Source organism: Crotalus tigris, unplaced genomic scaffold (assembly GCF_016545835.1).
Source record: "Crotalus tigris isolate CLP2741 ecotype Arizona unplaced genomic scaffold, ASM1654583v1 scf7180000024347.1601321, whole genome shotgun sequence".
NCBI classification, from domain to species: Eukaryota; Metazoa; Chordata; class Lepidosauria; order Squamata; family Viperidae; genus Crotalus; species Crotalus tigris.
Genome location: NW_024100516.1, coordinates 1,170,048 through 1,196,878, shown reverse-complemented (window position 1 = coordinate 1,196,878; position 26,831 = coordinate 1,170,048). Strand labels below are relative to the sequence as shown.

Sequence of the window (26,831 nt, the reverse complement as noted above, 5' to 3'; positions counted from 1 at the left end):
TCCCTCCTCCCATTAACCGTCATAAATCACATTCTCCAATTAGTTTGAAATGTAGGCTTTCCCTCCAGTTCTCCAGCCCTCCAATTCTTATCATCTCTTATTTCAAAAGCCCTGAATTCACACCCTATTACCATATTGTTATGTCTAACTAACTCCCATCACATTCCTCCTCCTCCCCCAGTATCATCTAATATCATCTAATTCTAAGAGTAAAGCATAAGGCTGCATCTCCATATGCTGTCAAAGCAAGAACATCCGATGTTAGCAGCATTGACACTTAACAGTCATGGCAAAAAAAAAAAAAAGGTCATAACATCAGGCACGACTTGCTTAACAAACGGCCTTGCTTAGCAATGGAAATTCTCTTCCTAGCTGTGGTCGTAAGTTGAGGATTCCTTGTGAATAGACAGACTATAGAAGGCTATCTGTGAAATAATATAAGGCCGAGATTTTGTCCTTATCTAGGCTTGCAGTGTACGGTAGACGCCTTTTGTGAAACGCGTAGAATAGCGGTGTCAAACTCAATTTCATTGAGGGCCACATCAGCATTGCGGTTGCCCTCGGGGGTGGAGGTCAGGGTGGGTGTGGCCTACTGGGTGGGCGTGGATGGAGTGGGTGTGGCCTACTGGGTGGAAATGGCCAGCTCTACATCGTTCGCGTCAAGGGTGCCTGGGAGTGGGACAGATCTGAGGGTCTCTGGCAGAAGGGGGGGGGGACCGGGGCAAGCGCCAAGGCATGGTGCATTTCTTCATTCCTCACAAAGGGTGACCCCTCCCCAGCATGAACCCAGAGGGCGGGGCTGACGCGGCAGGGGCTGGTTCCTCGCTGTTTCCAGACGGCCTTGTGGAGCTAAGACCGAATGCATTTCAGCATAGATGGCCACCACAAAATTGTACACTGGCTCCTGGCTGGCCTGGGCCAGGGCCAAGGCAGTGGGGGCCGTTCCCTCACTGTTTCCAGGATGACTTCGCGGGCCACATGAAACGACTTCACGGGCCGCATCCGGCCCCCGGGCCTTGTGTTTGACATGTCTGGCGTAGAATGACTTTGTGGAATGACTTTTTCCTTGTCTGGTACTGAAGTAAATATTTATTTTCCCCAGTTTTTTTTTCCTTCCTTTTCATTCTCATTTCAGCAAGTGAATGGGATCTTGGAGAGCCCAACAGGCACGGGGAAGACATTATGCCTTTTGTGCTCGACCTTGGCATGGCAGGCCCACTTCAAGGATGCTGTTACCGCACAAAAAATTGCTCAGCGATTGAAAGGGGAAGAGCTCTTTCCGGATAAACCCTCGTCGTCCTGGGGCGATGCTGTCACAGGGACCGAAGTCTCAGGTATTTCCTGTTCATTTGGAAGCCCTCGTCACGTATTTGCGACGAGATTTTTGACCATAGAGCAGGAGTTAGGATAAGAAGTAGCAAGGTTGGCCATTTTGGTGGACATGCCCCAAAGCTAAAAGATTCGGTTCAAGAAATCACATATGCTTAGAGCAGTGGTTCTCAACCTGTGGGTCGGGACCCCATTTGGGGTCGAACAACCATTTCACGGGGGTCGCCAAACAAGGCTGTCCGCCATTTTTTCCCCCTTTTCTTTGGCCATGCCCCTGGCACATGGTGATGTATAAGTGGTTGGGGGTCACGACAACATGGGGAACTGTATTATGGGGTCGCGGCATTAGAAAGGTGGAGAACGACTGGCTTAGAGAAAATGACCAAAAAAACATACAGATTTTAAGCCAGTATTATTTTTGTTAGGCAATAATTGTAGGAAATTATGAGGAAGAGTGTATATATCTAATTTTGCGTGTATTAACTGCGGGGAGAATTGCATTTGCTCAATATTGGAAAAACGAAGATTTACCTATGGAGGAAGAATTAATTAAAATTTTTTAGATTGTGCAGAAATGGATAGATTGACATTTAAAATGAAAGAGAAAAAAGATTCAATATACTTTAGAACAGGCATGTCAAACTGCCGGCCCGTGGGCCGGATGCATCACGACGAAACCGTGCCCACCCCATTGCCGACAATGGGGGGAAAAGTTGTGATACATTGCAAGTTTGACATGCCTGCTTTAGAACAGGGGATACCTTTTATCAATGGTTAGAAAAATGAGGTAGAGAGAAAGATTTAATATGTATTAGTAAGTTAAATCTTGGAACCTAGACAACGTGTTGCTGATAAAATATTAAGCACTTCTGATTATAATAAATAAATATATATATACACACACACACATAACCAAAGACCTACATACAAACACCCGCAAAAAACCTCAGAAAACAAATATACACAGACATATATATATATGAAGTAGCAGGTTGGTAGATACAGGTAGTCCTCAACTTACAACCATTCGTTTAGCGACCATTTGAACTTACAACAGCACTGAGAAAAGTGCCTTACAACCAGTCCCACACTTACAACCTTTGCAGTATCCTCTGATCAAAATTGGGGGGAGGGGCTTGGCAACCGGCATGTATTTATAATAATAAAGTTGGAAGGGACCTTGGAGGTCATCTAGTCCAACCCCCTGCTCAGGCAGGAAACCCTATCCCATTTCAGACAAATGGCTGACCAGTCTCTTCTTAAAAACTTCCAGTGTTGGAGATTCACAGCTTCTGGAGGCAGGTTGTTCACTGTTTAATTGTTCTCACTGTCAGGAAGTTTCTCCTTAGTTCTAGGTTGCTTCTCTCTTTGATGAGTTTCCACCCGTTGCTTCTTGTGCTGCCTTCAGGCGCTTTGGAGAATAGCTTGACTCCCTCTTCTTTGGGGCAGCCCCTGAGAGATTGGAAGACTGCTATCCTGTCCCCCCTCGTCTTCATTAGACTAGACACACCCAATTCCAGCAACCGTTCCTTGTATGTTTTAGCCTCCAGTCCCCTAATCATCTTTGCAGCTCTTGTCTGCACTCTTTATGACAGTTGCAGCACTGAAATAATTAGTAGCTTGGGATGGTGGTTGGTTTGATCACTTGGCAATTTGGCTGCCAACATTTCATCTCCATACAGGGAGGGGACATCTCCAGTGTGCTTTGAATTGTGCTCATCAGTCAGAGCGCCAGCCTTTTAAACACCTTTTTGTGTGATGTAATTGCAGCATCCGGGCGTCACACGATAACCATTTGTGACCTTCCCACAATATTGAGCCGAGGTGGCGCAGCAGTTAGAGTGCAGTACTGCAGGCCACTTTAGCTGTCTGTGTTCAGCAGGTCAGCGGTTCAAATCTCACCGGCTCAAGGTTGACTCAGCCTTCCATCCTTCCGGGGTAGGTAAAATGAGGACCCAGATTGTTGGGGGCAATGTAAATATATACGTACATTGCTTACTGGTGTACACCGCTTAGAGAGTGCTTGCACTTAAAGCGGTATATAAGTCTCATAAATAAATAAATAAAATTGCCTCCAACTGGCAAAGTCAATGGGGGAAGTCAGATTCGCTTAGTGACGGTTGTAGTGTCCATGGTTACCCGATTGCTAGTTGCAATCTTCCCAGCCAGCTTCTGACGAGCAAAGTCAACATGGGAAACTGGACTCACTTAACAAGCTCAAGATTCACTTAATGTCTGCAAGCGGTTTGTTTAAGAACTGTGGCAAAAGCGGTTTAAAAAAAACAACAACACCAAAACCACTGGCCGTAACTCCCTCAACGACTGCTTTGCTTCTCAAGTGAAATCCTGGTCCGAAGGGTGATTATAAGTCGAGGACTACCTGTAATACTGGCCCTCTGTCTTCCTGCAGCACTGCAGAATTTGGAAAGTTTAGCGAAGATGGAGGTCGAAAGAATACGCACCAGTAAAAACATTACTACATGCCTCGGAATCCTTTTTCCTAACAAAAGCAGAAGCTGGTTCTGAGGAAAGCTTGAGAATCCTGCCTGCTGTTTGTGTTGTTGTCTGGAGAGAACTTCAGGCATTGCAAACCAGGGCATCCATTTTCACTTGTCATTTGCGGATGCTTATCCACAAGTGCTTCAAAGCAAATCGCCTTGTTGAAGATAGTTAACAAAAATATGCAATTTTCTCTGTTAGGTGGGCAGTTGGGCTGTAAATTCCCAGACTATCTCCACAGGCTAAATGGTTACCATAGCACCAGCAAGGAAAAAGAGACTGAGGATATATTTAGTTACTAAACACAAACTATTTTTTTTTTGTCTCCTTCTTTTTCCCTCCTGCACACGTCTCCTTTCTCACTTTCTCCGCTTGACAGCTTATTACAGTGATGTCCCTAAAATAATTTATGCCTCCAGAACACATTCTCAGCTTACTCAGGTCATCGGTGAATTGAAGAATACTGTTTACAGGTAAAGAAAAGAATTTTGACTTCAAGTTGTGAAAGTTCCTGGGGTTTATATCTGCCTCACCTTATTTATTTCAGAAGCATCCTTGTTTATTGCAGTGATCTGAAAAAAAACCAACAACCCTGCAGCCACAGTAAAAGAACACATCCAGATAAAAAGCAGGGCCGTACTGATTCAGACCAAAAGCTGATATTTGTCCAACATTCTCATCTGCAGAGGCAAATCAAATTCTCTCTTGGAAGCCAGCAAGCAGAACCTAAATGTAATAAGTACTTCGTCTCAATTGCTGCTTGGAGGCTATTGCAAATGATAATGGAGATCATAAATAGCTTAGATGACTGTTAGCCATTGGTGATTTATCCAGCTGAGCCTATTTCATCTCTTTTTAAAGCGGTCCAAGTTGGGGTCCATCACTCCCACCATGCAGTGGATTTCATGGTAGTTTTAATGATGTTGGTTGGAAAAGTATTTTCTTTTATCTGTGAGGATTTATATCACTCAGCTATGTTTAAGGATAACACAATAACCGTTGGAAGGGCCCTTAGAGGTCTTCTAGTCCAGGCAACAGATCTTATACCAGGGGTCCCCAACTCCCAGTCCATGGACCAGCACCAGGCCGCGCCATGCCAGAAACTGGGCCGTGCAAACAAGCGAAGCCCCATCTATGGGATGCAGGCAAAGCCACACTCTGGTCTGTGCAAAAACCTCTCTTCACGGAACCGGTCCCTAGTGCCCAAAAGGTTGGGGAGGGCACTGCTCTATACTATTTCAGACAAGTGGCTGTCCAGTCTCTTCTTAAAAACTTCCAGTGTTGGAGCATTCACCGCTTCTGGAGGCAGGTTGTTCCACTGGTTAATTGTTCTCACTGTCAGGAAATTTCTCCTTAGTTCCAGGTTGCTTCTCTCCTTGATGAGTTTCCACTTGTTGCTCCTTGTCCTGTCTTTAGGCGCTTTGGAGAATAGCTTGACTCCCTCTTCTTTGGGGCAGCCCCTGAGATAGTGGAACACTACTATCATGTCACCCCCAGTCCTTCTTTTCATTTAACTGGACTTTAGTATTTTCATAGAGGGCAAAGAGCACCCCTCTAGCCATGTTGTATAATTAGATGCCCATTTATCTTGCTTATTCTGCCTCTGCTTTACTTTCCTGGTTTTTTAAAGCTAAAATGTGCCACTGTTTTTCTTTTTCTTGATCTGTGTTTTTACATTACATGGAAGTACTCTGGAATTTCTGCTGTTCTTGTTGTTGAAACAGGCCCAAAGTTTGTGTGTTGGGATCCAGAGACCAGCTTTGCATCCACCCTGAAGTTAAAAAGCAGGAAACCAATCAAATGCAGGTAAAACTAGAGGTGCAAAATGGCGCCAGCTCAAGATTAATCTGCTGCTCTTAGGCGTGATGGGGAACTCAGTTCCCTACTACAAAATTTAATTTTATTAGGTGTTTTTGTAAGTCCAGTTCGAAGCACTATCTTGCCCCTTCACCTCTGCAGGAGCCCTGTCTTCTGATCCTGTATATCACTTTCTTTTATAGCGGGCCGTGGTGGCGCAGTGGTTAGAAGGCAGTATTGCAGGCTAACTCTGCCGATTGCCAGGAGTTCGATCCTGACCGGCTCAAGGCTAACTCAGCCCTTCATCCTTCTGAAGTCGGTAAAATGAGGACCCAGATAGTTGGGGGCAAGAGGCTGACTCTGTAAACTGCTTAGAGGGGGCTGTAAAACACCGTAAAGCGGTATATAGGTTTTAAGTGCTATTGCTATTATTATTGCTATATCCTTTAGTAGACAGCTTCCTATGAGTGGCCTGGTGACCTGGTGGTGAAGATGCTTGCTTCCCACTCCGAAGGTTGAGAGTTCAATCTTAGGTAGCAGCAGATGTTTCTGTCCCAGGGTGCAAAGGAAAAATATCTACTGCCAACTCCGCATGGTGTCAGGAAGGGCATCCGGTCAATAAATGCTCAGCTCCATTTAGTCGCCCTGACTCTACCTCAAATCAAGGGATTACAGGGTCACAAAAAGAGAGTAGAGGGCTTCCTATCAAAGCAGGTGTGTCCAACCTTGGCTACTTTAGAAACTGTGAACTTCAACTCCCAGGATTCCCCAATCAACCCCGTGAAGGGTAACATTTCCACTACGTCCCAACTAAGCAGACCAGTCTCCTCTGCAGGGTGTTGCAGACCATATTGCTGGGGTGAATTTAAACACGAGCACTTACGAAACTATTTTAGTCCCATGATGTGATGCACTGAACTGGGTTTTAATTGATTCGCAGATCCACTTGTGTCGTAGGAAAGTGACAAGTCGTTCGTGTCATTTCTTTAACAACGTGGAAGGTAAGTAGTGTGGATATTGACTGATGTAGAATAAAGTGGTTGTTGATGGGAATATAACAGAATAACAGAGTTGGAAGGGACTTTGGAGGTCTTCTAGTCCAACCCCCTGCTCAGGCAGGAAGCCCTACACCATCTCAGACAAATGGCTGTCCAGTCTCTTCTTAAAAACTTCCAGTGTTGGAGCATTCACCACTTCTGGAGGCAGGTGGTTCCATTGGTTATTTGTTCTAACAGTCAGGAAGTTTCTCCTTAGTTCTAATAGCAGTAGTAGTAGTAATAGTAGTAGTAGTAAAGTTGGAAGTGACCTTGGAGGTCATCTAGTCCAACCTCCTGCTCAGGCAGGAAACCCTATTCGATTTCAGACAAATGGCTGTCCAGTCTCTTCTTAAAAACTTCCAGTGTTGGAGCATTCACTGCTTCTGGAGGCTGGTAGTTCCACTGGTTAATTGTTCTAACTGTCAGGAAGTTTCTCCTTAGTTCTAGGTTGCTTCTCTCCTTGATTAGCTTCCATCCGTTGCTTCTTGTCCTGCCTTCATGCGCTTTGGAGAATAGCTTGACTCCCTCTTCTTCATGGTAGCCCCTGAGATAGTGGAAGACTGCTATCCTGTCCCTCCTTGTCCTTCTCTTCATTAAACGAGACATACCCAATTCCAGCAACCATTCCTTATATGCTTTAGTCTCCAGTCCCCTAATCATCTTTGTTGCTCTTCTCTGCACTCTTTCTAGAGTCTCAACATCTTTCTTACATCGTGGTGACCAAAACTGGATGCAGGATTCCAAGTGTGGCCTTACCGAGGCCTTGTAAAGCGGTATTAACACTTCACGTGATCTTGATTTAAACACACATTTAAAACATACTATATACAACATACAACGGTCACTGACCAAATTGTTGTAAGTTGAGGACCGGCTGCATGGAGTATATTTTAAGAGGAGGAACTATGCTGGAAGCGGCAGTCACAGACAGTTTAGAAAAAGGCCAGGGGTCCCTTCTCCTGGCTTGCAGCCGAGCACTGGTGCTTGTAACGTATTGAGTCCCTTTCATCTTGGAACAGGTTTTCTTTTTTCTTTTTAAACTGTGGACGGGTGTCGAATTAATGTGATGGTGTTAATGTATGAATCAAAGAAAAGCAGCAGGACTTGATTAAAGTGGACTCGGCACGGTAGGTAGGATCTCAAGCCCTATTAAACCTAGCCGGTTCCTTCAGGATTCCCAGAGAGGGAGTGCTTCCTTATCGCTAATCATTTTGTTGACTGATATCTTGAAGACGCATTAATTTTAAAGTAAACTGTACAAGGGGAAAGGTCTAGCAAAGAAGTAGCATCTGCACAATTCTGGTAAACGGGTTCCATTTAAAAAGGGTACCGGTTGTGTATAGAAGGCTATTATGTTTGTTTGTTCGATTGTGTCCAACCTTTATTATTTTTACAAGTCACTCAAGGTAGCAAACATATCCCAACACTCCTTCCTCCTCCTATTTCCCCCCAAACAACACCCCTGCGAGGTGGGTTGGGCTGAGACAGAGTGATTGGCCCACCCAGCTAAGGCCGGACTAGAACTCACTGTCTCCTGCTGATTGGCCCAAAGTCTCCCAGATGACTTTCATGCCTAGGATGGGACTAGAACTCACCGTGCCCTGGTGATTGGCCCAAAGTCATGCAGCTAGCTTTCATCCCTATGGCGGGACTAGAACTCACTGTCTCCTGGTGATTGGTCCAAAGTCACCCAGGTAGCTTTCTTCCCTAAGGCGGGACTAGAACTCACCGTCTCCTGGTGATTGGCCCAAAGTCACCCAGCTAGCTTTCATGCCTAAGGCGGGACTAGAACTCACCGTCTCCTGGCGATTGGCCCAAAGTCACCCAGCTAGCTTTCATGCCTAAGGCGGGACTAGAACTCAACGTCTCCTGGTGATTGGCCCAAAGTCATTTAGCTGACTTTCATGCCTAAGGCAGGACTAGAACTCACCGTATCCTGGTGATTGGCCCAAAGTCACCCAGCTAGCTTTCATGCCTAAGGCAGGACTAGAACTCACAGGCTCCCCCTTTCTATCCTGGTACCTTTACCACAGCTACCATGGTATCAAAATAACACCATGTCCCCCATCCTGCCTTTCTGGAGCCCCAAGTCAAGGAGAAGATGCTTCTAACAAGAGGGATTATCAAGCTCCCACATAGCTAACAAACTCCAGGACCACCCAGCTTTCACCCCTGAAGCCCCATTTTGTTCCTTGCTTTCCCTCCTTGCTTTTGAGGAAAACAACAACAACAATAATAATGTTGGAAGGGACCTTGGAGGTCATCTAGTCCAACCCCCTGCTCAGGCAGGAAACCCTATACCATTTCAGACAAATGGCTGTCCAGTCTCTTCTTAAAAACTTCCAGTGTTGGAGCATTCACCACTTCTGGAGGCAGGTTGTTCCACTGGCTAATTGTTCTAACTGTCAGGAAGTTTCTCCTTAGTTCCGGGTTGCTTCTCTCCTTGATGAGTTTCCAACTGTTGCTTCTTGTCCTGCCTTCAGGCGCTTTGGAGAACAGCTTGACTCCCTCTTCTTTGGGGCAGCCCCTGAGATACTGGAAGACCTCTATCATGTCCCCCCCTCGTCCTTCTCTTCATTAAACTAGACATACCCAATTCCAGCAACCGTCCCTTATATGCTTTAGCCTCCAGTCCCCTAATCATCTTTGTTGCTCTTCCCTGTACTCTTTCTAGAGTCTCAGCATCTTTTTTACATCATGGTGACCAAATAACATGAGCCCTACAAGGTAGACCAGTCTTACGAAACCAGTGCCACTTTGGGCAGTGTTATTTTTATCGTATTAGCTACCGGTATATATAGCACAGATAGCCCTTGACTTACAAGCTTGCCCATGATGGTTGTAAGTCACGACAGTTGTAAAGGAGGCCATCACAGGACCTGATTTTACGGCGTTTGTTTGCAGCGGTTGTTTAGTGAATCGGCCATGGTTGTTAAGTGAAGCTGTAGTCATTAAGCAATGACATGGTCATTAAGCAGATCCATGGCATGCTTTTGCCAGGAAAAAATGGAAATTGTGGTCAGCTGACCACTGACCACTGCAAACAGCCGTCAGTCCAGGCCAGTTGCTGAGCTCCCAAAATACGTGACTCTGGGCCAGCCAACCGTTGGAACTTTGGAATCGGGTCATAAGTCTGTCATAACTTCGGACCGTTGCTAAGCGATTGGTTGTAAGTCAAGGATTATCTGTAACAGAATCTGACTGTGCTTCTTCCTTTCCCCCTCCCTTTATGCATGTGAAGTAGGGGAGAGGGTTTCTTCCTCGACCCCAATTCAAGCACCTCTAGCCAACCTTGGTATCAGTTCTCCCTCTTGTCTTGAAGGCCGTTCCTTCTGCTCGCTGCCCTCTCCAATAATTGTGCTAATGTTTTAATGCTAGAAATCACTCCAGATGATGTTTGGCTTAAAAGGCTTTCTATTAATTTATACCCAATTTGTATTTTGAGCGCAAGATAAGCACACAGTTGATCCACTGTTAACATTAGCCCTTCCCTGAGGAAGATGGGAGGTTTAGAAAGAGGAAAGATAAACAAATTGGATTTTGACTACCCAGGTTCTTTTAGCCCAGTGGTTCTCAACCTTTTTAATGCCGCGACCCCCAACCGGTCGTAAGTCAAGGACTATTCAACCGGTCGTAAGTCGAGGACTACTCAACTGGTGCAGCACCGTTTGCAGAATGGGACTTTTGGCGGGCTCAGCAGGGCAGAGACAGCCTGGACAATTCCTATTGGCTTTTGAAAGCCAGTAGAATTAGACTCTATTCAAGAGAGTCTATTCTATTGGCTTTCAAAAGCCAATAGAATAAAAGGGAGTAGCACAGCTAAGGAAAAGGGGGAAAAAATGGCGGACTGCGTTGTTTGGAGACCCCCGTGAAATGGTCGTTCGACCCCATATGGGGTCCCGACCCACAGGTTGAGAACCACTATTTTAGCCTGAAGATTAAACCAGGAATTTTCTATTATCTAGTCTTACATAAGAGTAGGAGTGTTTTATCAAGCCTCAGGTGCACCAGGAAGACTTGATGCTGATGGATGAGAGAGCAGGACAGCGATGCTTGCAATTGTATTAACTTCCAATATACAACCTCATTTTTTTTTCTCTTTTTCATGTAGAAAAAAGCACCGAGAAAGACCTGATCAATCCCATCTTGGACATTGAAGACCTGGTTAAAAATGGAAACAAACACAGGTCTTTTCTTCGTAAACTCTTGTCTTGCTCTCTTGGAGACATAGCTCAATTACTGTGTGGCTTAGCATTGAGCTGAAATGGCGAAAGGGAGCCAGATGTATCAACCTAGTTTACAGAACTGAAGGCAGTTTGATGCTTTTTTTTGCTGAGATTGTGCAGAAAGCATGCTTAAGTCATTCACTGATCCCGCGGTTGGCCAGGGTCCTTAAGTTTGCCACTGAAAACAAAGGCTGATAGCACAAAGTATTCAAGTTATTTTACGTGCCTTATTCGTGATCGTCCGTAAAGCAAACTTTATATTGCTCATTGAAATTCAGCAGGACTCTGTTGTTTCCTCAAGCTTATTTAACATCTATATGAAGCCGGGCAAGGTCATCTCTTGACACAAGTTAAGTTTCATCACAGTGCTGATGACACCTAACAATAGCACTTAGACTTATATACCATTCCATAGTGCTTTACAGCCCTCTCTGAGCGGTTTACAGTGTCAGCCTCTTGCCCCCCCCCCAACATTCTGGGTCCTCATTTTACCGACCTCAGAAGGATGGAAGAGTGAATCAACCTTGAGCCGGCCAGGATCGAACTCCAGGCTGTGGGCAGAGTTAGCCTGCAATGCTGCATTCTAACCACTGCAGCACCATGGCAGATAGATAGATAGATAGATAGATAGATAGATAGATAGATAGATAGATAGATAGATAGATAGATAGAGGGATAGATAGGGATGGATAGATGGATGGATGGAGGGAGGAGGGAGGGATGGGAGGGAGGGAGGGAGGGAGGGAGGGAGGGAGATAGCTAGCATTTAGACATATACCACTTGACAGTGCTTTATAGCCCTCTATAAGTGGTTTACAGAGTCAGCCTCTTGTCCCCAACATTCTGGGTCCTCGTTTTACTGACCTCAGAAGGATGGAAGACTGAGTCAACCTTGAGGAGGCCAGAATCGAACTCCAGGCTGTGGGCAGAGTTAGCCTGCAATGCTGCATTCTAACCACTGCAGCACCATGGCAGATAGATAGATAGATAGATAGATAGATAGATAGATAGATAGATAGATAGATAGATAGATAGATAGATAGATAGATATAGTCTTAAAAATTAGATAGGATAGATAGATTCTTAAAAATTAGGCAGAGACATAATAGATAGATAGATAGATAGATAGATAGATAGATAGATAGATAGATAGATAGATAGTCTTAAAAATTTGATAGATAGATGGATGGAGGGAGGGAGAGAGGGAGCGAGGGAGATAGCATTTAGACTTATATACCACTTCACAGTGCTTTACAGCCCTCTAGAAGCGCTTTCCAGAGTCAGCCTCTTGCCCCCAACTTTCTGGGTCCTCATTTTACCAACCTTGGAAGGATGGAAGTCTGAGACAACCTTGAGCTGGTCAGGTTCAAACTCCAGGCTGTGGGCAGAGTTTGCCTGCAGTGCTGTGTTTAACCACTGTATTACTAGGGCTTGTAGTAATAAAACTACCCCAGGCCAACCAAATGATACTATCAAGATTCTTTCTCTAGTGTCATGAAACTGGGGGAATGTAAACGGGGGGGGGAGAAGAGAATTTATTTATATTTCATATTTCTCAGCCATCAGTCTCCTTCAGAGAGGAGTTGTGGGCGGTGTACAATATAATCAGTGAAATTAACACCAAACAGAGAATTCATTTAAGATTTATTTTATTTAGAATATTTACACAGCCGCCTGCTCGCTCACAGCGAATTCATTTAAGATTTATTTATTTTATTTAGAATATTTACACAGCCGCCTGCTCGCTCACAGCGACTCTAGGCGGCTCACAACAGTAAAAACAAAAAACAAAATAGAAAATAAATACATAAAATAAAAATAAAAAGATAAAAAAACAATAAACCCCCACTCACCCGGGCGACAGCGCACGATTAAATTAACCGTTTCATGGGCTCCATCGCCCTCTGGGTTCCCTAGGCCCACTGGCAAAAACCACGTCTTCAGGGCCTTCCGAAAGATTGCCAAACTGGGGGCCAATCTAATTTCTGCAGGGATAATGTTCCAAAGAGAGGGAGCCAGTACGGAGAAGGCCCTTCTAAGTCCCACTAGATCAGGGGTGTCAAACTTGTCATGTGACGTGTGGTGACATCGCAACTTTTTTCCCATTGCCGGAGCTGGAGTGGGCACAGTTTCAGCATGACGCATCCGGCCCGCGGATGTACCTCGTAAGGGGATGGGACCTCAACACTCCTTGCCTCCTTGCTCTAGTACAAAGGTAGGCAACCTTGGCTCTTTTATGACTCATGGACTTCAACTCCCAGAATTCCTGAGCCAGCCACGCTGAGGGGAAAGGGAGAGGTTTCCAAGCTGAGCCAGGCTGGCTCAGGAATTCTGGGAGTTGAAGTCCAGGAGTCATAAAAGAGCCAAGGTTGCCTACCCCTGGCCTAGACACACAGAAGCATGCCTGTGTAGATATGGTTGCCTGCTTTAATGACCCACATAACATACAATCATAATTCCAGGCTCAGTTAGGGGCATCTGCCTAGAACAGGGGTAGGCAACCTTGGCTCCTTCATGACTCATGGACTTCAACTCCCAGAATTCCTGAGGCAGCCTGGCTCAGCTTGGAAACCTCTCCCTTTCCCCTCAGCATGGCTGGCTCAGGAATTCTGGGAGTTGAAGTCCACCAGTCATAAAAGAGCCAGGGTTGCCTACCCCTGCTCTAGTAGGTCAGGTGGATGTAACCGGCAAGAGATGATTCCTCAGATCACCTGGTTCCAAGCCCTGAAGGGCTTTCAAGGTGACAACCGGCCCCGTAAATTTAAAAGTTTTTAAATACCAAGATAATACCTATTTATATTTTGTTCTTCAGTATGAAATATATGACTTTGGCTCAACCACAGCAACGCTGAATGGAGATGGGTTTTTAAGGCCCTCAGGACGGGGAGATTTTTCAATCTTCAACTCTGCACGGAGGGTCTTTTTCCCAGTCAGACTTCAGGTGCAACGTATGTGTGTGTGTGTGTGTGGGGGGGTCCTTCTGGCCTCACAACTTCTGATCTAAGAGCAGATGGCAACGTGGCTAGGAGAAGCTTTGCAAAAGTTCATCTCGGGCCCCGGTGGCACTCGTTGCTGGACCAGGAGGCCTTGCTCACATCTCAGTGATTCATTCAACGCCTTACTTATCTCATTTATTTTACTGTAATGGACTCTACATCGAGTTCCCTTGAGAAGCTGCAGAACGAGCGTTGTGGGCAGTCTGGCTCATTTCTCATTACTTTCGTATAACAATAGTGCTCCCAATGGGATTCTGAATGCGATTCAAGATGCTGGTTGCTACCTATAAACCCTCCCAGGACATAATCTCTGATTATTTGTGGGACTGTCTTGTCTTCCATTTTCTTTGCTCGCCTCACCAAATTTAGCAGGAAAGACGCCCTCTGAGCCCATTAAACAATGTCACCCTGTTAGGCCTTGAAGTTGTGCTTTCCCTGTGGCATCTCCTGCTTTAGGCCACAACCAGTGGGATTCAAATACGGGAACAACCGGTTCTCTGTGTGGATGCCGCTTCCGGAAATCCGTTCTGGGCCCCAGGCAACAAAAAATTAGCTACCGGTTCTGCCGAAGTGGTGCGAACCGGCTGAATCCCGTCACTGGATGGGTGGGTGGGTGGGTGGGTGGATGGATGGATGGATAGGTAGGTAGGTAGATAGGTAGATAGATAGATATGATCAGTGGTGGGATTCAGATATGTGAACAACTGGTTCTCTGTGTGGATGCCGCTTCCGGAAGTCCATTCTGGGCCCCGGGCAACAAAAAATTAGCTACCCGTTCTGCCGAAGTGGTGCGAACCGGCTGAATCCCATCACTGGATGGGTGGGTAGGTAGGTAGATAGGTAGGTAGGTAGGTAGGTAGGTAGGTAGGTAGGTAGGTAGGTAGATAGATAGATAGATAGATAGATAGATAGATAGATAGATAGATAGATAGATAGATAGATATGATCACTGGTGGGATTCAAATATGTGAACAACTGGTTCTCTGCATGAATGCCGCTTCTGGAAGTCCGTTCTGGGCAACAAAAAATTAGTTACCGGTTCTGCCGAACTGGTGTGAACCGGCTGAATCCCACCACGGGCTACAACCATGATGTTGGTGGTCCTGCCCTTGTTGACTCTTGTAAGGCATTAAAGACCTGGCTTTTCTCACAGGCCATGTGATTGAGCAAGCTTGGCTAGTTCAATCTTGGTTAATATTCTGTATGAACTGGATTTGTTTCTGACCTTGGATATTAATGTTTTTTTTTTTTTTTGTTAAACATGATTTCTATCTGAGCGGTCTTTGGTGGTGTCTGAGCTTAGTCGTTTCCTTGCAGATGTTTCATTACCCAAACTAAAATCCTCAGGGCTAGAAGGGAGTGGGGCATGCCCTGATGACGTTACCTAATTTGGGTCATGAAACATCTGCAGGAAAACAACCAAGCTCATTTCAGCCTTGAGCTACAAATATTCTCCATTATTTTTATTTCTTGTTAAGTGGCCCAGAATCACTTTGGGGCAATAGAAGATTTTATAAATTAAACCAAGCCATCTGTGATCCATTGGGTCATCCTTCCATGGATATTTCTGTACCTAAACTGAGAAACGGAATGATCAAGGACGAAAAAGCAATAGGAACGGGAGTGACTTCCCACTTCCTGCTGGCATCTGACCATCCTTCAGCAGCCAGTGGCTGGATTGGTCTACCAGGCCTCTGGAAGGCTAGGGCAGGACTGATCTCCAAGGGATGAAGGAGGGATTGGTCTACCTGGCCTGTGGAAGGATTTGTCTATTGAGCTTCTGGACAGTAACGCAGTGGCGCAATCACTCCGAACGATCTGCAGTAAAGCATTTCATGAACCATGTTCACGGTGAGAGATTCCAGTATATTTTACATCAGTGGTTCTCAACCCTTTTGATGCCGCGACCCCCCAACCGGTCGTAAGTCGAGGACTACTCAACCGGTCGTAAGTCGAGGACTACTCAACTGGTGCAGCACCGTTTGCAGAATGGACTTTTGGCGGGCTCAGCAGGGCAGAGACAGCCTGGACAATTCCTATTGGCTTTTGAAAGCCAATAGAATTAGACTATATTCAAGAGAGTCTCTTCTATTGGCTTTCAAAAGCCAATAGAATAAAAGGGAGTAGCACAGCTAAGGAAAAGGGGGGAAAAAATGGCGGACTGCGTTGTTTGGCGACCCCCGTGAAATGGTCGTTCGACCCCAAATGGGGTCCCGACCCACAGGTTGAGAACCACTGTTTTACATGAACATAAAAGGATTTCCTGAGCTCTACGTTTCCTGCAGTCTGCTGCCAATCTTCCTATTGCAATATTTTTCAGCCTTGGCAACTTTAAAAGGCATGAGGGCTTCAACCCCCAGAACTCCTCAGCCAGTTGAAGTCCACGCATTTTAAAGTTGATAAGATTGAGAAACACTGTCTCTTGTATACTCACCAATCAGTCTTTTCGTTCCTTTTTTTTTTTTTCCTCCAGTGCTTTCCCCCTGGTTTTTGAGTTTCAGCATCTTTCTACAGACTCAAGGCCTCATTATCCATACTTTCGTTATCCTTGGTTGTAGGCTAAAATGGAACTTGCCAATGACAAGGAGCAGCATTATGTCAGGATTAAACAATTGGATGACCCAAAATGCTTGGAATAGCCCTGTTAGTTGGAAAGCGGCAGCAGTTTTGACTTAACAGCACCCAATGAATTTATGACCAAATCACAATCTAGATGTCTTGGCATGTAGCATTTTGGTCGTCCATTAAAAAGATGGCAGTTTTTGTTAAGCACAATATTGAAAGCAATTTAATTGAGATGGGCTTTGTGTAATTTCTTTTTCCATTTCTCTTTAAACAGAGTTTGCCCTTATTATCTTTCTAAGAGTCTCAAACAGCAAGCCGATATCATTTTTACGCCTTATAACTATCTGCTGGACTCAAAGGTATATGTTTTATATATATACATATATATTTAAAAACAACAACCTGTTTTCTGTATTTTGGGAAAGGCTCTTTGGCATTTTGCATCTTATTTATAAAGATTTTATTGATTTTCTTTTACATACATATGTTAATTTTTCAACCAACAAGGTATCTGATGTCCGCTAGCTAAGACTCGATTCCTAATCCTTTATTCTTTCCTCTAACTAACAAGAAAATAAGTCCCAAGTTTGGTAGTAATTTGTGTCTTCTTTATCTTTCAATCTCATAGTTAATCTGTCCATCTCTGCGCATTCCAATATTTTTCTGATTATTTCTTCCTCTTCCTTCCTTCATTCTTCTAATATTGCGCAAAGATTATTCTCGCTGCTGTGGTGACATGTAAAAACAAATATAGACTTTGCTTATTAATATTTTCAGGCATTATACCTAATAAGAAAAGTTCAGGTTCAAAATCAACGTGTTTACCTAATATTTTTTCTAACCGCGCATGTAATACTTTTCCAATAACCCTTTGCTTTGCTACATGTCCACCAGATGTGATAGTATGTGCCTGAGTTGTGCTTACATTCCGGCATCTATCTGACATATTTTTAAACATTTTTGCTAATCTTGCTGGTGGCAAGTGCCATCTATAAAACATTTTATATAAGTTTTCTTTATATGAAGTTGACATGGTTAATTTATAATTTCTCTCCCATAGCTTTTGCCACTTTTCTAGTTCTATATTGTAGCCAAAAAATTTCGCCCATCTTATCATTGTTTCTTTAACTTGTTCACTTTCCATTTCCAAAATTAACATCTTAAAGTTGCCATAGTTGAAAAACACTGGGGCAGAATCTTCCGTTGCATCAGGGAATGTGATTCCTTGGCCTCCCACTGGAGACACAGTTAATCATTCTTTGCTGGTGCTTACTGAGTATCAGGCTTAAAGGTAGTCCTTGACTTATGACAGGGGTCTTCAAACTTGGCCCTTTTATGACTGGTGGACTTCAATTCCCAGAATTCCTCAGTCGGCAATTTTGATGAAACTGCGGGCTTGGATCCAGACCAGGGGTCTTCAAACTTGGCCCTTTTATGACTTGTGGACTTCAACTCCCAGAATTCATGTGCCTGGCTGAGGAATTCTGGGAGTTGAAGTCCACAAGTCATAAAAGGGCCGAGTTTGAAGACCCCCGACTTACTACCACAATGGCAACCAGAATTTCCATTGCTAAGCAAGGCAGTTCTTAAGTCAGTCGTGCCCAATTTTATGACCTTAGTGCCTTGGTTGTTAAGTGAATCATGCAGTTGTTAAATGAATCCAGCTTCTTCCATTGCCTTTTTGCTTGTTGGAGTTTAAGTAGTCCTTGACATACAACCATTTATTTAGTGACAATTTGATGGGACAGCGGCACTGACAAAATTGACCTATGACCGTTTTTCATACTTAACAACCGTTGCAGCATCCTGTTGGTCACGTGATCAAAATTCGGACGCTTGGCAACGGACTCATACTTACGACGGTTGCAGTGTCCCCTGGGGGGTGTCACGTGATTCCCCCTTTTCCAACCTTCTGACAATCAAAGACAATGAGGAAGCCAGAGTCACATAACAATCACGTTACTAACTTAACAATTTCAGAGATCCACTTAACAATCGTGGCAAGAAAGGGCGCGAAATGGAACAAAATTCACTCAGCAAACGTCTCGCTTACCACAGAAATGTTGGGCTCCATTGTGGTCACAAGTTGAGGGCTACTTGTGTCGTAGCTAGTGGAGACCAAGTGTTGTGTTTTGCTCTTTTCACAGAATCGAAGAGCTCACAACCTGGACTTGAAGGGGGCCATAGTAATACTGGATGAAGCTCACAATGTGGTAAGTAAAGATACAGTTGGCTTGTTCCTACTTTGTGCTCTTTGGAAAACATTTAGGTTCCCCTTTTTGCAGACAAGTCTTATTAATACACACACACAGACACATTTCAAGAGACTTTAAGCAGGCAAGAGACAGTCATTTGACAGATTCTTCATCAATAAAATGACGGAAAGGATGAATCACCCAAAACATGCAGTGGAGAATTTATGTAATAATGATAATATCATGGTTCCAACAGATGAAACTCTTCAAAGAACTTTGAGGCATTGTTCACCTTAAAGAATCTTTATTCGAGTAGCATAGTATCGGCATATACATAGGCAAAGCCAAAATCTGAATTCCCCTCCCCTGAGCCCATAGTATCAAACACAATTCCCTCCTCTAATTCGCAGTCATAAATCACATTCTCCAATTAGTTTAAAATGCCGGCTTTCCCTCCAGTTCTTCAATCCGCCATTTCTTATCATCTCTTATTTCAAACAACCTTAGTTCTCACCCTAGTTACAATATTGTTATGTCTCCCATGCACATTCCTCCTGCCCCCCAGTATCATCTAATTCCAACTCTAATTCTAAGAGTAAAATATAAGAAGGAAACTGGCTGCATCTCCATATGTTGTCAAAACAAGAACATCCGATGTTAGCAGCGTTGACAGATAAACTGTAAAACCACCTCCTTGGCAGAAGGGGCATATTTTTTTCCCCTAAGTTTAATTTTGAGATATTTTACAGTCTGCCCACTTGCTCCTTCAGAATTCTTACATTGAGGTTATTTCCTCTTATTACTAGACCGTAGGTGTGGAATGGAGGATATTATTATATTTTTAATCTCATTTCCTCAGGGGACCAGTTGTTAAAATGTTATTTAATACTAAATGAGCAAGCACAGTCGGATTGTAAGTTGTTTCTGCTTAGAAGACTTTACAGAATGCAGACCTTTACAGAATTGTTCTTTGTTTTATTACAAGGCTTACCAGTGGCCTCTTTATTTATTGGGTTTCCTGGCCGCCAACTGCATGCAGATTCATGGCACTTTATCACAAAATTAAAACCTCCCTGGTGTAGCAGAAATATATAAATAAAGCAGTAGGCACGTTAGGTCTAGAACACCATCGGCACCATAAAATTGAAGCATCTACGGTAAGAACAAGCGAAGGCCAACCTAAATGGATTAAAACATAGTTTAATAATAATAATAATAATAAAAAGTTGGAAGGGACAGGCAGGTAACCCTATACCATTTCGGACAAATGACTGTCCAGTTTCTCCTTAAAAGCTTCCAGTGTTGGAGTATTCACTGCTTCTGGAGGCTGGTAGTTCCACTGGTTAATTGTTCTAACTGTCAGGAAGTTTCTCCTTAGTTCTAGGTTGCTTCTCTCCTTGGTTAGTTTCCGTCCGTTGCTTCTTGTCCTGCCTTCAGGCGCTTTGGAGAATAGCTTGACTCCCTCTTCTTTGAGGCAGCCCCTGAGATATTGGAAGGCTGCTATCATGTCCCCCCTCGTCCTTCTCTTCATTAAACTAGACATACCCAATTCCAGCAACCTCCGTGGATGGGGCTTTGCTTGTTTGTGTGGACCGGTTCTTGGCATGCCGCGGTCCAGTACCAGTCCACGGACCGGGGGTTGGGGACCCCTGCTATATAGGATTAAAGGACTGACAGCTTCACTGCTAAATCAAAGTAGGGAAGAATTTGATATTAATATCTTGTTTCAGAAAAATGTGCTATCCTCCTCTGTTTACCACAAAGGAGATACCCTTAAGTCTTTTAATTTGAAGCCAGATGGGGAATATTAAGGACTCTCTGAAGTTATTTTAGGGCTTCCCTGAAGTAATATAGCAAAAATATAAAATTTCCCCCTTGGGGGGGAAAAAAGTTGTTCAACAGCTTATGCCGTGTTCCGAAGCATCTGGTATTGATTGACAACAGCAATCAGAGCGGAGGACAGGAAGATTTAGATTCTGCTGGAAGTAGCCAATGAAGCATATTAAAAAGGATTTTTTTTAATGGACCCTATGGATGCCACTGTCGTTGCAGCGCAAGAATTGCCCTTGCACAAACATGCAACATTACTGTCCAGCTGATGAAATGCAAACGTTTCAATTTTCTTTTCTCCCTTTCTAGGAGCAACTGTGTGAAGAATTGTCATCGTTTGACTTGACTCCCTGTGACTTAGCTTTAGCTATTGATGCTATCAACGTCGTCTTAGAAGACCAAGCCAAAAAAGTTGAACGGAATGAAATTAAGACTGAATTCAATATGGAACTTGTCAATTCAGGTAGATTGTCTCAGTCCACAGGAACGTACAAACTAACCGTGCCACAAAAGAGTGGAGGGTATTATATGATAGTATAGTAAATCAGGGGTAGGCAACCTTGGCTCTTTTATGACTCGTCGATTTCAACTCCCAGAATTCCTGAGCCAGCCACACTGAGGGGAGAGGTTTCCAAGCTGAGCCATGCTGGCTCAGGAATTCTGGGAGTTGATGTCCACAAGTCATGAGGGGGCCATAGTTCCCCCATGCTGGCTCAGGAATTCTGGGAGTTGAAGTCCACGAGTCATAAAAGAGTCAAGGTTGCCTACCCCTGTCCTAAGTCCTCCTGTTCTAAGCGGTGAGCCTCCTAAACTGGGGATAGGCAACCTTGGCTCTTTTATGACTGGTGGACTTCAACTCCCAGAATTCCTGCGCCAGCATGCCTCAGCTTGGAAACCTCCCTTTTCCCCTCAGTGTGTCTGGCTCAGGAATTCTGGGAGTTGAAGTCCAGTAATCTTTCTCAACGTCAGAACATTGGGCTAAACCAGGGGAAGGCAACCTTGGCTCTTTTATGACTGGTAGACTTCAACTCCCAGAATTCCTGAGCCAGCCTGGCTCAGCTTGGAAACCTCCCTTTTCCCCTCAGCGTGGCTGGCTCAGGAATTCTGGGAGTTGAAGTCCACCAGTCATAAAAGAGCCCAGGTTGCCTACCCTTGGTATAGTTCGTCCTCAACATACAACTGTAATGGAACCTGCCCATTATGGTCATATGTCATGATGGTCATAAAATTGGTCAAGTCACGTGACCGACCTGATTTTGTGGCACTTTTTGCAGAGGCTCTTAAGCAGACACAGTTGTAAGTGCAAGCATCACGGCTGTAAGCGTGAACCCATCATTCACTGTGATGTAGTAGTTCCTCCAAAAACCAAAAGTGCCGATTTTCAGCAAAGTCATCACACAACACGACCGGTTGTAAGTTGGGAACTATCTTGTAAGCATAATGTCTATGGAGATTCTCCGTCATCCTGGTCATGGTTGTCTCATAGGTGCTTTTTCAAAAGGCACCTGGACTGTTTTTTTCCTTGAGGAAGAACTTCCCATCCAAGAAGCTTCTTCAGTTCTGACTGAGTGGTGGGGGGCAGGAAGAGTTTATTTTAGTCAGAACTAAACCCTTCCATCCCCCCCCCCCAAATCCAGTCAGAATTGATGAAGCTTCTTGGAGGAAAAAACAGGCCAGTTGCCTTCTGAAAAAGCACCTTTGAAACAACTATAAACATAGTTTTGCCTCACGTTAAAGGACAACTTGAGTGGAAGGGGCACTATCAGGACAACGTAAGCATCCAAACAGCTACAGATAGTAGGAAAAAACATTGAATTAATCTCAAACTCTTTGAAGCCTTTAAAACAATCTGCAAAATGTTGATGTGGACCAGAAAAATACTAGAAGCAGTGACATTTTAATAGTCAGACAAGCCAATCTCAGCAATTAAGTCAGGGGTCTTCAAACTTGGCCCTTTTATGACTTATGGAGTTCAACTCCCAGAAGTCCTCAGCCAGGCACACTGAGGGGAAAGGGAGAGGTTTCCAAGCTGAGCCATGCTGGCTGTGGAATTCTGGGAGTTGAAGTCCACATGCCTTAAAATGGTCAAGGTTGAGAAACACTGCTTTAGGGAAAAGTGTACAGTAGAAATGCCACCTTTATCTTTCCACCCATTTTTCTTCTAATTTCTTTGTAACCGTAGCCTCGTTCACTTAATAATTCTATTTTACATCGCTTTCTGGGCGACCAATTAACTCTTTGCACCATGACTTTAATTTACGTTTTACAAGCTCACTAAAGGAAAGAACACAAAAAAACCCCAACCAACTTGACCGCGATCACATAACACACTGACAAATGTCCTCTCAGCTTCAATACAGGACATCCATCACTGGATCCTGCAGTGATCTGATTGGCTCATTGCCAAAACAAGATGACACCTGATTGGCTCTCTAAACACTCATGCTCATTGGCTACCATCAGATGAAGGAAAGCTCTCTGATATCAACCTGAACAAGTTGTGCTTCCTTTTTCTGGTTGTTTGGCTATAACAGTGGTTCTCAACCTGTGGGTCGGGACCCCATTTGGGGTCGAATGACCATTTCACGGGGGTCGCCAAACAAGGCTGTCCGCCATTTTTTTCCCCTTTGGCCACGCCCCTGGTACCCGGTGATGTATAAGTGGTTGGGGGTCACCACAACATGGGGAACTGTATTATGGGGTTGCGGCATTAGAAAGGTTGAGAACCACTGGGCTATAACCTTTCATAGAATACAGTACAGATAATTGAGCAAACTATGTTGCATTACATTCTTGATTAAATTATCTTTCCATTGATATATACTTTTATGGTACTACTCCCAAAAGAGTGGTGTTGTTAGCCATCAAACCTCAAAAATACACTTTTCCCAAAAGGTTTCCACAATTTTGGCCACTGCTGTAGAATGATAGAAAAAAGGTGGCATCTGTATGTCTCAACTGAAGGAAAACTCTTTTTTTCAAACAGGGCTAAACATGGAACTTGAAGATATAGCAAAAATAAAGCGTAAGTACTTTCTTCCTTGTGAGTTTAACCAGAATAATCCTACAGAGGTAGTCCTTGTTTAACATCCACTCATTTGGCAACTCTTTGAAACTAGGACAATACCAAACAAGGGGGACTTAACAACAGGTGTGAAAGTTTGAGCTGCATGGAGTATAAAATGAAGTTGTAAACCTCCCAGAATCATTAGGTAAGAAGGGCAGTGTCAGGTGTGCAAGAAATTGGGAGCCTGGGTTAGGTCCAAAATAAGTACGAGTCTTATTCCACGCTACCTGTAAACAAGCATCTGAATTACTAATGTTTAAGACAAATTGGTAGTAGATAGGAGTCAATGGAATTCAAGGAGGGCTGGACTTAGATCTGTTGCAGGCACAAAGGGACTTCTAAAAGATGAGGTGCTTGACTCTCCTTGGGCTAAGCCTGGTCATCTATGGGTAGATGTAAAAATTGAATAAATAAATAAAACGGTTCTTCAAAACCATGCCCTGTGTGATGCCCTTCAGCGTACATGTAGCAGAGTCAATGCCTCACTTTCTTCCCTGCACTGCACTAAGCAGATGGGATCCCTGGTTTGCTGAGGAGCTGGGAGTATCTTCCTATGTGCTGTCCCGTTCACACACACCCAAACATACACCATGGGCGTTAAGAGTCTTTATTGAGGCTTCCAAGCCTGAATTAGCGTTCCCCAGCAATTCCTTATGCCAGTACTGTGGGCTGGCATAAGGCAAGTCCACAGTTATGCAATCCAAAGTTCAAAGCAAGAACACACAGCAATGAAATGGATACCTTGTTCTCGGCATCGCTTCACTCCCCTTGTTGTTAGTTGTTAGCTGCGAAGTCGTGTCCGACCCATCGCGACCCCATGGACAACGTTCCTCCAGGCCTTCCTGTCCTCTACTATCTTCTGGAGTCCATTTAAGCTCACACCTACTGCTTCAGTGACTCCATCCAGCCACCTCCTTCTCTGTCATCCCCTTCTTCTATTGCCCTCAATCTTTCCCAGCATTAGGCTCTTCTCCAATGAGTCCTTCTCATTAGGTGGCCAAAGTACTTGAGTTTCCACTTCAGGATCTGGCCTTCTAAAGAGCAGTCAGGGCTGATCTCCTCCAGGACTGACTGGTTGGATCGCCTTGCAGTCCAGGGGACTCGCAGGAGTCTTCTCCAGCACCAGAATTCAAAGGCCTCCATTCTTTGGCGCTCAGCCTTTCTTCACTCCCGTATGCTGAGCTAAATAACTGCTTCCTGGTGCAGCCCATCAAGAGGGCGGAGGCTGCCTCGCAAGTAGCCTGCCTGACCTTTGTTGTGCCTGCCTCCTCTCAGCCCTACCTGCTGTTGGATCTGGAGGAGGAGATAGTTGTTCTTCCTCTCCATTGACCAGCTGCAGTCGTGTGCCCTCTCCATCCGAAGCCTCTGGGCTTCCCAACTGCAGCTCTAGTTTAGCCTGTCTCTAGTTCAGCCAGCTGCTAGTCTGGTTGCTCCCCGTGCTAGGTCTCTCCACTCCTGGCTCTAGCCCTCGGCTGCCTCCCCTCCTGATGTGCCCAGGGCTGGCTCATTCTCCCCTGAACTAGCCTCTGGAGAGGCATCTGGGGAAGTGCCCGGAGGAGTCATCACAGCCTGGCCTGGGGGGAAAGAAGGAGGGCTTCCCACTCAAGGTGAGCATCCATTGGTAAAACTTCATTAAATTTATACCCCCTTTTTTTTCTTTATATGCCGTAAAGGGATTCTCCTGCAGCTGGAAAGCGCTATTGACGATGTAACGATCCCACCGAGTCGAGATGGACTAACGAAAGAGGGAAGGTATATTTCAATTTTTTTTTCTTTAAAAAAAAACCAAAAACACCCATCTCTTCCAACTTGGCGTTGCTGTAATTGTTACTTTTGCATGCTTCTCTTTTGGCCAGCCTGTTCCCGTCACAACTGGGACCGGAAAATTCCTCAGTTAAACAGGGTGGTCATTAAGCGAGGCATCCTATGACCGCACCTGAGTTTACGACCTTTTTTTGCTGCGATCATTAAGCGAATGATCATGGTTGTTAAGCAAGACACCACGTGATTACAATTTGCAACCTTTGTTTGCTTGCATGTGTGTATGTTGATTTATTGGTTTGTTTTATTAAATGTTGCACTGCCCATCTCTCCTACAAGGAGAGAAGCTGGCTGGGAAGGGGGCAAGTCATATGACCCCAGAGCACTGCAAACGCTGTAGGTGTAAGGATTGATCATGAGTTCCTTCTTTCAGCGGTGTAAGTTTGAACAGTCGCTAAACCGGGAGACTGTGAGTTCTAGTCCCGTCTTAACAATTGCTCTCTTTCAGCCCAACTCATCTCACAAGGTTGTTGTTGAGGGGAAAATAGAAAGGGGAAGGCCTATCAGTAGATTTGTCACCTTGAATAGTATGTAAAAAAAAGTGGGATAAAACTCTTAAGAAACAAAAAGTGAAGGGTCGTAAGTTAGGACTACCTCTATATCAGTGGTTCTCAACCTGTGGGTCGGGACCCCATTTGGGGTCGAACGACCCTTTCACGGGGGTCGCCAAACAACGCAGTCTGACATTTTTTTCCCCCTTTTCCTTAGCTGTGCTATTCCCTTTTATTCTGTTGGCTTTTGAAAGCCAATAGAATAGACTCTCTTGAATAGAGTCTAATTCTATTGGCTTTCAAAAGCCAATAGGAATTGTCCAGGCTGTCTCTGCCCGGCTGAGCCCGCCAAAAGTCCCATTCTGCAAACGGGGCTGCACCAGTTGAGTAGTCCTCGACTTACGACCGGTTGAGTAGTCCTCGACTTACGACCGGTTGGGGGTCGCGGCATTAAAAAGGTTGAGAACCACTGCCCTATATGAATTTTGGAGATGTTGCCCTAATCCAGGGGTAGGCAACCTTGGCTCTTTTATGACTCGTGGACTTCAACTCCCAGAATTCCTGAGCCAGCCACGCTGAGGGGAAAGGGAGAGGTTTCCAAGCTGAGCCAGGCTAGCTCAGGAATTCTGGGAGTTGAAGTCCACGAGTCATGGGGGGGGGCATAGTTCCCCCATGCTGGCTCAGGAATTCTGGGAGTTGAAGTCCACCAGTCATAAAAGAGCCAAGGTTGCCTACCCCTGCCCTAAGGAGTGATGGCGAACCTTTTAGAGACCGAGTACCCCAAAACCGCTCCCGCCTTGCTCGCCCACAGGGCCATTCACCGTCTCCATGGCCTGCCACATATCGCCCAGGCAGTCCAGCAGCTCCAAGGCGGCCATGCCCTCCACCCGCGCCCTGCAGCGTCATCTGCACATGACGGGGCGCGAGGGCGGAGTCTTGTCCCCGCTGCCCGGCTGCCGTGTCCTTGGCTGCGTTGGT

At 44.9% G+C, this 26,831-nt stretch overlaps 1 protein-coding gene across 3 annotated transcripts in view; it reads left to right on the top strand.

Annotated features, from left to right (window-relative positions):
- Nucleotides 1–26,831, top strand: part of RTEL1 (regulator of telomere elongation helicase 1) — a 156,453-nt gene that overhangs the window by 11,759 nt on the left and 117,863 nt on the right. For all 3 annotated transcript variants that reach the window (XM_039326933.1, XM_039326932.1, XM_039326931.1), the window contains 10 exons: nt 1,136–1,334; nt 4,208–4,301; nt 5,553–5,634; nt 6,566–6,626; nt 10,774–10,849; nt 16,724–16,808; nt 18,597–18,662; nt 20,784–20,937; nt 23,461–23,499; nt 25,215–25,293. In XM_039326933.1, the coding sequence (XP_039182867.1) occupies nt 1,136–1,334; nt 4,208–4,301; nt 5,553–5,634; nt 6,566–6,626; nt 10,774–10,849; nt 16,724–16,808; nt 18,597–18,662; nt 20,784–20,937; nt 23,461–23,499; nt 25,215–25,293 (935 nt within the window). The remainder of the gene's footprint in view (nt 1–1,135; nt 1,335–4,207; nt 4,302–5,552; nt 5,635–6,565; nt 6,627–10,773; nt 10,850–16,723; nt 16,809–18,596; nt 18,663–20,783; nt 20,938–23,460; nt 23,500–25,214; nt 25,294–26,831) is intronic.